Source organism: Chiroxiphia lanceolata, chromosome 16 (assembly GCF_009829145.1).
Source record: "Chiroxiphia lanceolata isolate bChiLan1 chromosome 16, bChiLan1.pri, whole genome shotgun sequence".
Lineage (NCBI taxonomy): Eukaryota > Metazoa > Chordata > Aves > Passeriformes > Pipridae > Chiroxiphia > Chiroxiphia lanceolata.
The window spans coordinates 1,354,323-1,366,861 of NC_045652.1; the positions used below are offsets into that span (position 1 = coordinate 1,354,323).

A 12,539-nucleotide genomic window follows, 5' to 3' on the forward strand; every position below is an offset into this window, starting at 1 on the left:
ACATCCTCAGGATAGGCAGGATAATACAGAAAACATATCTGGAAGTGCTACACATGGAATCCATGAGCTGGGGAGCAGGCCCAGAGAAGCTAATCCCTTCCTAAACAGGAATACAGGCAGAAAAACAAGAGCTACTCTCCTCTTCTGATAGATGGGATCCACCACTCTGAAGTTAACTTTCATATCAAATATTTCTCATAGCCAGCTCCTCTGTGGATCTCCATCTTTTTCCAAATGGATTCCAGGACAGAAAAGCTACCAGAGAAGGTCAGGTGAGAGCAGAACCGTTCACATTTCCAAATTCCAAGCTTTTTCCCTAGTTACACTCAGCAAAACAAGTGCTGCCTTTCCTTCTGAGGAATGACAACAACTGTTTCTAATACCATAACTCTAAATTCAAAAGTCCCTCCTATTTCTTTTTGTCAGAGAAGCATTTTATTTAGTCTACAAGACATCAGACCAACACAAGGCACGATAAAGTTTGATTCAGGTATTTTCTGGGAGAAATGCATTAGGCAACATTTTGCAAGTTTGTCTTGGCCTGATATAGGGGCAAAAGCCATCCAAACTGGTCCCAAGAATATTAATTTTGAAACAGTCAAAATATTTCATTATAATTCAATTCTAGCATACTCAAGACACCTTTAAGCTTCTTCAGTTTAAAGCAGAAAATACCTTAAAGGGCAGATCAATTTGTTTTCTAAGCTCAAAAACATCCTGCTTGTGCAGCTTTTCTTAGCCTATCAGTTTTAGGGAAAAAAAAAAAGAAAAAGGTCCATTGTTTGTTTTTCTTGAAAAAAAAGAAAATAACTTTCCTTCCTCCTCGCCCACAATCCAGAAGAAAAACCTGATGCCAAAAGAAATAAAAATAAACTCCTTAGTCAGTGCTACTCGAGGCTCGTGAGCAGCTGCTGCTGCTTGGGCACTACATACCATCGGGGCTGGCAGCCTCTGCAGAGGGGCAGGGGGAGCCAGGAGCCCCAGGATCCAGTGGGATGTCACCAGGCTCGTGTGCCACAGCCGGGCTTGGCTCATCCCGCCCGCTCCCGGCCAGAGGGGTCCAGCGCGGGATGAAGGTGATCCCCTGGGAGATCAGCTCCTTCAGGTAGTGCTCAATCACCTCCTTGCCCTGCAGGGGAAAACTCCCGTTAGGAAAAGCATCCTCCAGAGCCAGCAAGGTGTAGGATTTTCCTCGGGGCAGATGACTAACACTGCTAGAGATGAACAGCAGGGAAATGTCTCCTTCCCTCGGCATCGCCCTGCTGAAAACCCTCCTGTAGGAAAGGCCCATATCAATGGGGAATTACAGCACTGGCCAGCCAAATTCCAGTGCTGTGGATGCAGCTGCCCTTGAAACACTTATCTCCTTCTGCTCCCAAACCATCAATCAGCTGCCCTGTTCCTCTGCAGCCACTGAAAGGAAGTGGCTCTGCCCAAGAGACACAGGGTGCTGGTTTTCACCCCGAACTTTCCCTTCCTGCACGAGAACAGTGTCCCCACTGTCCGAGGAGCCTGGCACCCACAGCATCCACTGCAACCCTCCTCTGGCACAGCCTGCTCCATCCCTGAACAGCCACATTCCAGCCAGCAGATTGTTTTCTGCTCGTTGCACACTGGCTTTTTTCTTCCTTTGCCCAGCAGAGGGATTTCAGAGCCATAGCGAAGGGTGTAAAACCACATTTCCAGGAAGGATAATTGGGGCACACAGAGCAGGTGTGGGATTTGGGCTCATGGCACCCATCTTACCCGTTTGATGTTGGAGGTGTACTGCTTCATGGCAATTTTCTCCACTGTGCTCTCGAAGCCAAAGAATGACTTGATGTCGAGAGACGCCGACTGCTCAAAGCACGTCCACTCCTCGTTCTCGGGGTGAACCTACAGCCAAAGGACACATGGGGTTGGCACATCCTCATGGAATGACAGGGCCCTTGTCCCTGGCACCACACTGATGAATCTCCAGAGCTACTGAGTGAGGGGGCAGAGGAAGCACTGACTGTACTTAACAGGTTAATTGTCCCAGAGTAACGGAAACTCATCGCAAACTGGGCATAGGGTTGTTTTTTAACCTAACACTCTTCACACACACGAGGAAGTGAAGGTTAAACCCCACCTCTGCCCCAGCAGACCTGAAAGGTAACAGTAGTAGCAAAAGTTGCACTTAAAATAGGAGTGAAACTACCCACTTGAAACCATCATGTCAAGAGCTCCTTATAGAAAGACAAGGGATGGCCTTGTGGGACATGTAATTAAAACTTCTACAGCTGCAATGAAGAAAAATGCAAAACAGGTTTTTTTTTTTTCTAGTTTTGGATAAGAAATTCAGCCACTAATGTCAGCCTTCCCCCTAAAACACTGGAGACGTGGCAGAGCAGGGAATTTTCCTACTCAGTTCAAAACACACCTTTCCTTTCTAGTCATTTCCCCTCAGTTAGTCTATATATGGTAAAAACATATATAATCTTTTCCTCTTTTAAACTTAACCCTTTCCTGAGAAGGTTCTGCCTTCTCTCTGTGGGTGCTGCTGTTCACAAACTGACATGAAGGAACAACAGTTCCAGCCCCCACAGAGAGATACAATAATGGACAGATTCCTCAGGGACACATTTAATAACTGCAGGAGCAGGATCATATTTCTCCAAGTTGCCTCAGAGAACCCTGCAAGAAAGGAAAGATGAGAATAAACCTGCTTCCGGTGCACTCTGGCAGGGAAAAGGGAACTGGTAAAAATAGAGCAGGGAACCATCTTGAGGATGCAGCCAGGAGCTCCCACCCTGTTCCCCTCAAAGCCCAGATGCTGACGTTTCCTTCCGAAGGACACGGGACACAGCCAAAATCAGCAAGTGTAACAATGTCTGAGAGGTCCCAGGGATGACCTGGGAGCATTTCAGACCCATCAGCGCCTTTGACAATGATGGAAGTTTGATTTCCTGCAGTTTTTAGGAAACCTCATGCAGCCACCAAGTGATCTCTGGCTCAGGAACCCCCTCACCATCCAAAATGTTGACAGCTTTTCAGCTCCTCCGCCTGCCTGGAGCTGCTCACAGCTTGCTGACTCCCAAGAAGCTGAGCTGTTGTCCAGTTGCCAAAAGGGCAGGTAGGTAACAGGATCTGGACTTTTGTTTAAGGAACAAAAAGCAGTATCTGATTGCTTCCAGAAACAGCTGAAGCTATTAAACGGTGACCGAGCCCTAAGAGCACAATTACAGTGAAATGGCACCCTGTGCTGAAGATGCAGCACAAACTGAGACAGCCCAGGCCACAAATAAGGCTCAAGACCTTTCTCCAAATCTTCAGAGCATGAAGATCATGACAAGGTGCTAAAACTTTGACTCAGTTGTGGGCAAAATTAACTGCCAGACTTCCCTCAGGCTCTCATCATAACAAATATTAAGGGTTCCATTCTAAACATCCAGATACATACTCAAGATCCAGATGCTTTTATTAACTTGAATTTCAACCAAAAAGAAACTCAGGGAATACCAGCAGCTCTGGAGCACCATCTCTGTTTTCTACTCTCACCCTAATCAGAGAATCCCAATCAACCCAAAGAAGTTTCTCAAGCCCTACAAAATCACAGAATCCCAGACTGGTTTGGGTTGGAAGGGACCTTAAAGACCATCTAGTTCTACCCACCCCTGCCATGGGCAGGGACACCTTCCACTAGCCCAGGTTGCTCCAAGCCCCGTCCAACCTGGCCTTGGACACTTCCAGGGATCCAGGGACAGCCACAGCTTCTCTGGGCAACCTGTGCCAGGGCCTCCCCACCCTCACAGCCAAGAATTCCTTCCCAATATCCCATCTAACCCTGTCCTCTGGCAGTGGGAAGCCATTCCCTGTGCCCTCCAGGCCCTTGTCCAAAGTCCCTCTCCAAAGCAAAAGTACTCTATCTGATCACAGAACGCTGCTGTCCAGTGCTGCAGAAGTGCCCAAATCCCTCCAAGCACCTTCCCCCTGTAATTAGTGCACAATTCCCGTCGCTGCCGTGGCTGCCCAATAAACCAGAGCACTCACGGAGTAGCTGCAGGTCTCCCGGACCACGACGCGGTTGGCGAAGGTCTCGTTGTGGGCCTCGATGCGCAGGGTGCGCTCCTTCCAGTTCACAGTGTTCCTCTGGATGAAGAACACATACTCCACCCCTGCAATCTGAGGGAGGTGGAGAACCAAAAGGAGAGGGGAAAAAGAGACAGAGAAAGAAAGAGCAACTTCAGGACCCTTTCTGAGGAGCCAACAAAGCCCAGGTCTCTCTGTGCCCCAGGTTCCACCTGCCTTCTTCAGCAGCCTGGGAGCGTCCACGTTCAGTTTGCAGCTCCGCTCGATGACATGGACAGCCCCGTCCTCACTCCTGGATTCGTGCAGGATTTCACTCCCCAGAAACACTGGGATCTCTGGACAGGTAGGAAAGCGCTTCTCGTACGCCTGGAAGTGTAAACAAAGCAAGTTCAGCTTCTGGGTAGATCAGCTTTAACTCTTCCTGAATTAATTAGCTCCCTTACAGTAAAACTCCAATAAAACAGAGGCCCCTCAACCCTTGTGTTGGCTCCACTTCTCTCAGAGGTGAAGTTAAAGCAAAATAGTTACAAGCAGAGACAGGACCGAGTTGGTCATCAGCCAAACATGTCTTAACATAATTTTTCTTTCACACATGAAGCAGAAACAACATCCTGTTGTTAAAGAGTACTAGGAAGGGACTCATCATCAGGAACCTCATGGCAAAAGCAAGCACAGCTCTGCTGATTTCTGCTGGCTAAAGACTTGAATTTCATTATCTTTGGGTCAAGTCAATATTGTCTGTATGAAGAAGCTATTAAAAATATTTAACACTCCTGTACCTTAAAATGTGATGTGTCAAACAGTTTTAGTGGCCCTAAACTATCAAGGGTAAGACCACAAATTATTGGCTACTCACTTTGCCTTGCTTTATCCATTTCTGAAACAATTCTGTCCTGGTTCTGAAATCTTCCTTGTTTTAATTAGCACATCTCTCTGAAAAGCCCTTTATCAGCAATCCAGAAATCCAGTTTTCTATGGCACTTGCAGCAAATTAACTTGTATAAACCATACCTAGTGTTGCTCCTCTTTTCCTAAGAGGAGCATCTCTTATTATATGCCCTTCTCCATCTCTTACTATATTCTGAGATGTTTGCAGGATAGAATGTTTTCCTTGGATTTCTGACAAATGTCTTGCATGTTGTGATTCTGTTGTGGATATGTGACTGCTGCACAAGCTGCCCAGAATTCCACTCGAGCTGTTCCAGGAGAATCTGTGCTCTCCTTCCATTCTACTCTTCAGAGCTCCACATTTCGGCTTTAAGATATTTTTGCCACCACTCCAAGGCCAACCCTAACCTCTAGGAAGTGCTGCTATCTTCCCATCTTCCATAAGACACAATCATTTTATCTAATGCATAAAAACATAGCTACTCAGGAGATAAGTCTCCACCATAAAGGAAACATTAATGGGATAACTCTCGAGCTCAGCTGGGCTCTCAGTGTGCCCAGAGCAGCCACATTCCCTCTTCCCACAGCAAGGCAAAGGCTGGTTGCCCCTGCATGGATTCATGGTCCCTGCTCCTAAAATAGCCCAGGCACTTAAGGACACATTCCAGATCTCCTGCTCCTGGAGCTCTGGACGGGAAAGGAGTTATTTCAGATTATCGTGTTGCTCAGTATCAGGAGGGAAGTGCAGGAAGTGCCAGCTGGAATTCTGGACATAACAGAGCACACAGGGCTTTAAATCCTGCTCTCCAAGGCACTGAGCAGTGTCCTGCTTGCTCTGCCACATTTCTGGGAGAACCTCTACCTATGCTTTTCAGTCTCATCCCAGGGAAAACTAAACCAGTGCAGATAAATACAAAGTTTCCCACAGTAAGTGACCGTGTCCAACACCGATCCACGTGGCTCCAGCCAGCAAAAGCACATGCACTGCTTTAAGAAGCTTAATTTGTTGTGATGGGAATTCATGGATAGATGTCAGGTATTGTCACAGGACACTTGCAGGGGGACACCCCTCCAGACTCCAACTATCATCCAGTGCTATCCCAAGGCCAAAGCCTTTCCCTTGCTGCTCTCCCCTGTTCCAGCACATACCAGCCAGTGCCTCCAGGCCACCCACTCTCAGTTACTGGAGTCCCAGCAGTCAGACAGTGAAAGCTGAGAACACCTTTGTAGGCCACTGGGATAACAGAATATTTAGCAACTATTTTTCAGCTGTTTGCCCCGTGTCACTCCTTCTATGTGCCCTTAACACACCTGGAAAAAGTGTCACTGAAAACCCTACCCTGAGAGAAGGCTGCCCCAGCCGACACCACAACAAGGGTGAACAGTTTGATAGGAGAGAGGGGAGTGGTCTTTAAAAGAAGAGAGATTTAGATGGGATATTGGGAAAAAATTCTTCCCTGTGAAGGTAGTGAGGCCCTGGCACAGGTTGCCCAGAGAAGCTGTGGCTGCCCCATCCCTGGAAGTGTCCAAGGCCAGGTTGGATGGGACTTGGAGCAACCTGGGCTGGTGGAAGGTGTCCCTGCCCATGGCAGGGGGTGGAATGAGGTGGGCTTTAAGGTCCCCTCCAACCCAAACCAGTCTGTGATTCTACTCCTTCAGGGGTGCAGCTGTGCCAGGAACATTTGAGGGAGTTTGCAGAGGAACAAGAGCTGCTCTGCTGGGACCAGGACCCTCCAAAGGCCTCAGTGAACACCTTCACCAGGAGCACTGAGCTCTAAGTGCCCCCTCACCACTGAAAGGCCACAATGGCCAGTGTGAACCTGCCCACATCACCACTGGATCCAGGTGCTTCTGGCTCCCACTTGAAGACAAAGCCCCTGGATCTCAACACACCACTCACTCCTTCCCCACTAAGGATGCACTCGACCCAGCTGCAGACAGGCTCCCTAATAAACTGGCATTAAATCCTGCAAAACCAAGATCAGACTAAGGGAATGCAGCCACTACTTCAGACAGCTAAACCACATCTGGACAACCAGGAAAGGCCAGGGAGAGGCACATGTCAACGCACAGCCCTGGTGATAGAGCTACGACAGTGCCCAAACCCATCACCTAAAGAGGGAGAACATTGCCATATTTGAGAAAGAATCCATATCCACACCGATATTAAGTCCTTTGCTAATCTTCTTTGCACAACAGCTCTAAAAATACAGCAGGGAAGATGCCTGAGATCACATGAAGGACAGCTGAGGCCCCACGCTGCAGGCACAACAAAGCTGCTCCCTGAGCCCCCAGCCCTCCATCCCTGCAGACACAGCTGAGTGGGAGAGCAGCCCATCTTTGCACCCTCTTATCAAAATCAGGATCCATATACAACAGCCTATTTCTGCTCCAACACTGAGGGGAGTTATAAAGCCAGAGAAATGTTTAATTTTTTTTCAAACCCTTGCCAGCCTAGCTGGGATTTCTGCTCATCTGTGACTCTGCAGAGCACAAGGTGAGCCACAGAGTACCCCAGACAAATGAAAGGCACAGAGTATCTAGTGTTAGCTTGTCTTAATGCTCTGGCTGCCTGCACTTGCTCTTTCAGCTCCCTGCTGCAGGAACTCTGAACTGGCTAATATATAGGAGCTATGATTTGCCTCTGCCTTCTCTGCCCTCATCCCATAAGGAATAACAGCAGTTATTGTGCCACTACTGTGGGTTAAACAATACTGTGGGTCAGACAAGCACCTTGATGATTGGAATTTTCAACAGATTAAATATATATATAATGGATGGCTCCATGAAGCCACTCCCTCTCTTTCTCTAAACCCCACTGGGATTAACGTGGACTGGCAGAACCAGCTCACACTTGAGCACTTTACAACAACTATTTTCTTAAAGGTTCAGATTAACGTGCTCTCTTCATACCCAAACCAACCACTTCACAAGAACTGGTGGCCCAGACCCACTAGTGTCCTTCCCTACATCAACCTGGTTCCCCCTAGATTTCTTACACAAAAGAATTGTTGCAAAAATCAAAATTTTTTGTCGTGACCAACAGTCCAAAGTGTCATTTAAATCTTTGCAGTCCTGAAACTAAAATTACACATTACATTTCACAGGAGGGCTGAGTGAAGACAGAGGGATTTGGGATCTGTTTGTATTCTTCGAGATAGTTTGCTTAGAACTAAAACTAATTATTTTTGGGTGCCTCCAAATGTAAAGAACAAATAATAATTTGAATGCAGCTGGCAGCCTGTTGGAATGAAAAAATTCAACAACAAAGAAATTAAATGAAAAAAAATTACAAGTGAAACAATTTCTAGCTAAAAAAAGTTAAAATTCACAGGAAAGTTGAAGATCTCAAGGTCTCAGTGGTGTCAGATCTTCCTTTCACACTGCAGAGAACCCAAACTAGGACAAGGATATTTCCAGCTTACAGTGATCTCTGCATCCCAGCAAAGACCCCTCAGTGCCACTGGGGCTGACAAATGATTAATCACACCGAGCAACAATTAATTAATAGTGAGATGTCAGTAGAGTGCTCTGACCAAGGTTTTGCTCTCTGATCTCCTGGGAAACGTGTCCCAGTGGTTGTACCTGTGCTGGCCAAACTATGGGACCAACACTGAGAGATGAACATCAGGTTGTGAGAAGAGAGTTTGAGAACAACAGAAGAAGCCACGCTTGAAAGTGTCCTCAGCTGCTGGCCAAACACACAGTAACCCCACAGCCGTGGGAAGAGATCACCCTGAGGATCAGCCAGATGCCAAACAGAGCAAATTATACAAAAACACGTGTGTCAAAACGAAACAGTGACATTCTAAAGCCTCACAGCCACAGAGAAAGGGGGAAATTGGCCTCCTCTACAACCTCCTACTTCACCTGCTTAACCCCTTCTGCTCCAGAGCAGAGGCTCCTGTCCAGCCCTGCACCTTCCCAGTCCCAAGGTGACAGTGCAGGTGTGTTCCTGCCCCTCCTGTCTAACAGCTGTGCCACTGCTCTTCCCACAGGATCCACAGGACACGGCCACTGGGCAGGATCCTTTCTGACACCTCCTCCTGTTTCTCCTCCGTGGGTTTCAACATCCTTTTCTTGCAAGTGACCTCGAGAGCAATTACACAACAGAGGCCTCAGGAATCCAAAACAACAGGGATGTGAAACCACTGAATTACTGCCTGAAACAAAACACCTCACCAACCAAACCCCCTGCACACCTCCAGGCAGCTTCTTCCAGCCCAGGCTCTGCTGGGCCCAGAGTGGTTCTCATGTGCTTCAAGGGGCAGCCTTTGGTTGATGATTTACTGTCGTACCTTAATATGAGTTATTAATTAATACCTTAATAAAAAAGAGGGAAAAACTACGCACTGACTCCTGTATGATGGTGAGACAAACTTGAGAGGGACCTTCAGGAGTGCAAATGGGGAGAAATTATATTGTGTAGAGCACAAAGGAACTAAACTGTGATCCACCTGATGCAGACGGAACCTTGTAGTCAATATTATACAAATATGTTGCAAGGATAAGTGTTTCATCCTTGTGGCTAAAACACTTCAAACTTTCATGATCAACCACAGTTTAAATCTGTATTAATTAACAACATTCCTTGAGGTCATGTTACAGCCACGTGCAGATTGCCAGGAAAAAAGAACATCTGTGCTCAGAGGAACGGGAAATAAGGAGGAGATCCGACCCCAGGTTTTGAGCTAAAGATGCCCAGACCACCATTCCTTTGAAAAGAGATGATGAGAAGCAAGATAAAGACCCCTCATCACTTTGAAGAAGGAAGTGGATGCATTTGGATCAGCTTTTGAGCAGCTCTAATGACACAGAAATATTCCTCTGCAGATTCAGGTGTTTTCCGATGATGACCTTCCAGGAAAAAGGAATTTCACCTTGCAGTTCTTCCCACTGCTTGGTGTTGAAGGGAACCAATCTGCACCCACATTCACCAGACACAACAATCCACATGCTTTGAACAGAACAGAGACCAAATTCTCACTGACCAGAGCAGTGCAAAATAAAATACACAGGGAACAATGTGGGAGGGATCAAATGGATATCTGGGGTACAGAAATGCTCCCGAGTCAGGGAAAAGGGAACTTCATTTTAAGGAGGTGCAGGGCATCCACAGTAAAACTCTTTGGGGCCTGAGGGGAAAAAAAGAAACTTTTGCTGGCAAGAGGAAAATGATTTTCCAGTGAGAAGTCCACTGGACAACAGCACCCAGGCTACAAACATTGACCCACTGTTATCTCTGCCTGGACTACAGCCAAGGATTTGCCTCATTTCTTCAGCTTTTGGTGAAAGAAACAATTCAGGGAGCAGCAGTTCCTATCACAACACAGGCACGTCTGAGGGCCACAGAAGCCTCCTGAAAGGAGCCCTGCGGCTGCACAAAGCTATCCCAGGAAACCAGCACCCTGCTTGCCCTCCTGTCTGAGCAGGAACAACAACAAAGCCTTTACAGAAAGCTATGGAAGGGACATCTTATCCCTGAAGCACTGCTCCTGAGTGGACAGGTTTGCCACAGCCCAGTGTGGAAAGAGAGAGAACCAAAACTGGAAGGCAGGGAGGGAATCAGACATCTCGGGTAACACCTGACAGCAAAACACAGCAAGCCAGTGTCCAGCACACACTTCGTGTTCTAAGTGACTCCAGAGTCAAAAAGTGGCTCACAAAGCTTACAAATGGCTCCCTGGAAGGACAATCTGCCATTGCCAGAGGCTGCTGTGAGAATTTATACAGACTGGCCATGATTCAGGGTCAGACTTGGGCTTAGTAGCTAAAACAAATCCATCCTGGCTGAGATGTAACAATTGGTGATGATTCTAAATTTTATCACCACTTTTAGTCCCTGCTGAAGTGTTTATTATTTGTCTTCTGCACCTACACATTCAGTGGACAAGAGAAGAGTCTTTTAATCATTGCTGGAACACAAAATAATGGTGATACCTCCAGCTGTGTTGTGTCTCCTTGTGCTGGGCTGCTGTGCCATTGAACCGGAGCTCACTTCAGAGCTCATCTATCCCTCTACTGATCAGATTAAGCTTGAGACACAATTTATCCTTCAAGGAAATAAGCCTGGTTTTAGCTGGAGAAGGGACTATCCTGCACAGACTCTTTGAATTAGTGTAAATCTCTTCCAAGCCACACATGGTGCCAGCACCATCCTCTCCTAAACCACTCTTGCCCAGAAAATGGGCTCTTAGCAGTGTGAAAACAAAGCTCTTGGAGTCTTGTGTGATCCCCACAGACAGGCCAGGTGTGCAGATGTTGCCAGCAGTTCTCCAGAACTCTGAATGAATAAGCAGTTCCTCCATCAGCTTCTTCCCAACAGCAGTCCTTACACCATCCAGCAGCCGTGACAAACAGCACTCACCAAACACTCTCCACCCCAAAACCTCCCACCCCAAAAATCTCAGGGGCACTGTCAGCTCTGCTCAGCCTGACTCCTGCTCACCCTGAACGTGCTGGGTGCCAGGGGGAGGTGGTGGCAGGCCCAGGGCTGCACACACAGAGCAGCTGTGCAGAGCCAGCCCAGCTGACACACAGAGCAGCACTCTCAGAGCTCTGGTGCTTCTCAGCAGTGAGCTGATGGGATATTTATAGTGTATCTTGACAGCAAGGTTTCAAGCCATCAAGTCACGCTGGAGCATCATGTCTTGAGTCAACACTAGATTCTCTCTAAGTTCATAAAATGTTAACCCAATAGCTTCTGACAGTCACAGCAAACTCACCTTCAAAACATGGCAAAAAGAAGGGAAAGGGAAGGTGCCTTCTTTAAAGGCACAGAACATGGCTGCAGACAGACCATCTGCATCCAGAGAGGACTTGTCAGGAGGCAAGTTCTACACACCTAACAGTCTATGACATCCATAACAAATCTGTAACATCCACATCTAAAATCTATTACAACTGGTAACAGAGAGAGCAGATCCTGTTTGGCAGGGAAGTATCTATTTCTTAACTATTGCTTAGATTGTTATCAGGACATTCTATGTCACAGAATCCTTAAGCTTGGAAAAGACCTCCAGGATCACTGAGTGCTGTTAACCCAGCACTGCCATGTGCCAGGTTAATCCATGACGTGGACAGAACACCAAGAATAACTGTTTTGAAGCGTTTTCCCCCCTTGCACATTGATTCTCTCCCAATCTCCAGGGCACTGCTACCCAGCAATACCACTGCAGACAGCATCTAAAGGCCATTATCCACATCACAGCAGCTCCAGAGGAGCTTCCAACCACTGGGCACACTGGAGACACACTGCAAAGCTCTACCCTGTGTCATCTGCAGCTACCCAGGGACACAGAGGCCACTGCAGGAATCCCTCCCCCCACACTCCTGCAGCTGCTGCACTGAAAGCTCCACTCCAAGCTCCTCGGCTGCTCCACGCAGCCCTCTGTGCCATCACTGCTGCTTCTAAGGGATTCCAGCTGCCAGCAACTCATCCATTCCCCTGCAGCAAGTGCTCTCTTGGTTCCAGAGCTCACACTTGACAGCAGAGGCTGTGAGCCAGCATCAAATATTTTAAGCTAACATTCTGCTTTTCTTTACTTAAAACCAGCCTGTGATGATACCAGAATAGTAGCAACAACTTGGAGCTCCAGATG

The 12,539-nt window shown here is 47.4% G+C and overlaps 1 protein-coding gene across 3 annotated transcripts in view; it reads right to left on the bottom strand.

Moving 5' to 3' along the window:
• SEC14L5 (SEC14 like lipid binding 5) overlaps window positions 1–12,539 on the bottom strand; it is a 39,437-nt gene that overhangs the window by 15,309 nt on the left and 11,589 nt on the right. For all 3 annotated transcript variants that reach the window (XM_032703848.1, XM_032703849.1, XM_032703850.1), the window contains 4 exons: window positions 4,267–4,416; window positions 4,012–4,143; window positions 1,747–1,875; window positions 934–1,129 (listed from right to left, as the gene is read on the bottom strand). In XM_032703848.1, the coding sequence (XP_032559739.1) occupies window positions 934–1,129; window positions 1,747–1,875; window positions 4,012–4,143; window positions 4,267–4,416 (607 nt within the window). The remainder of the gene's footprint in view (window positions 1–933; window positions 1,130–1,746; window positions 1,876–4,011; window positions 4,144–4,266; window positions 4,417–12,539) is intronic.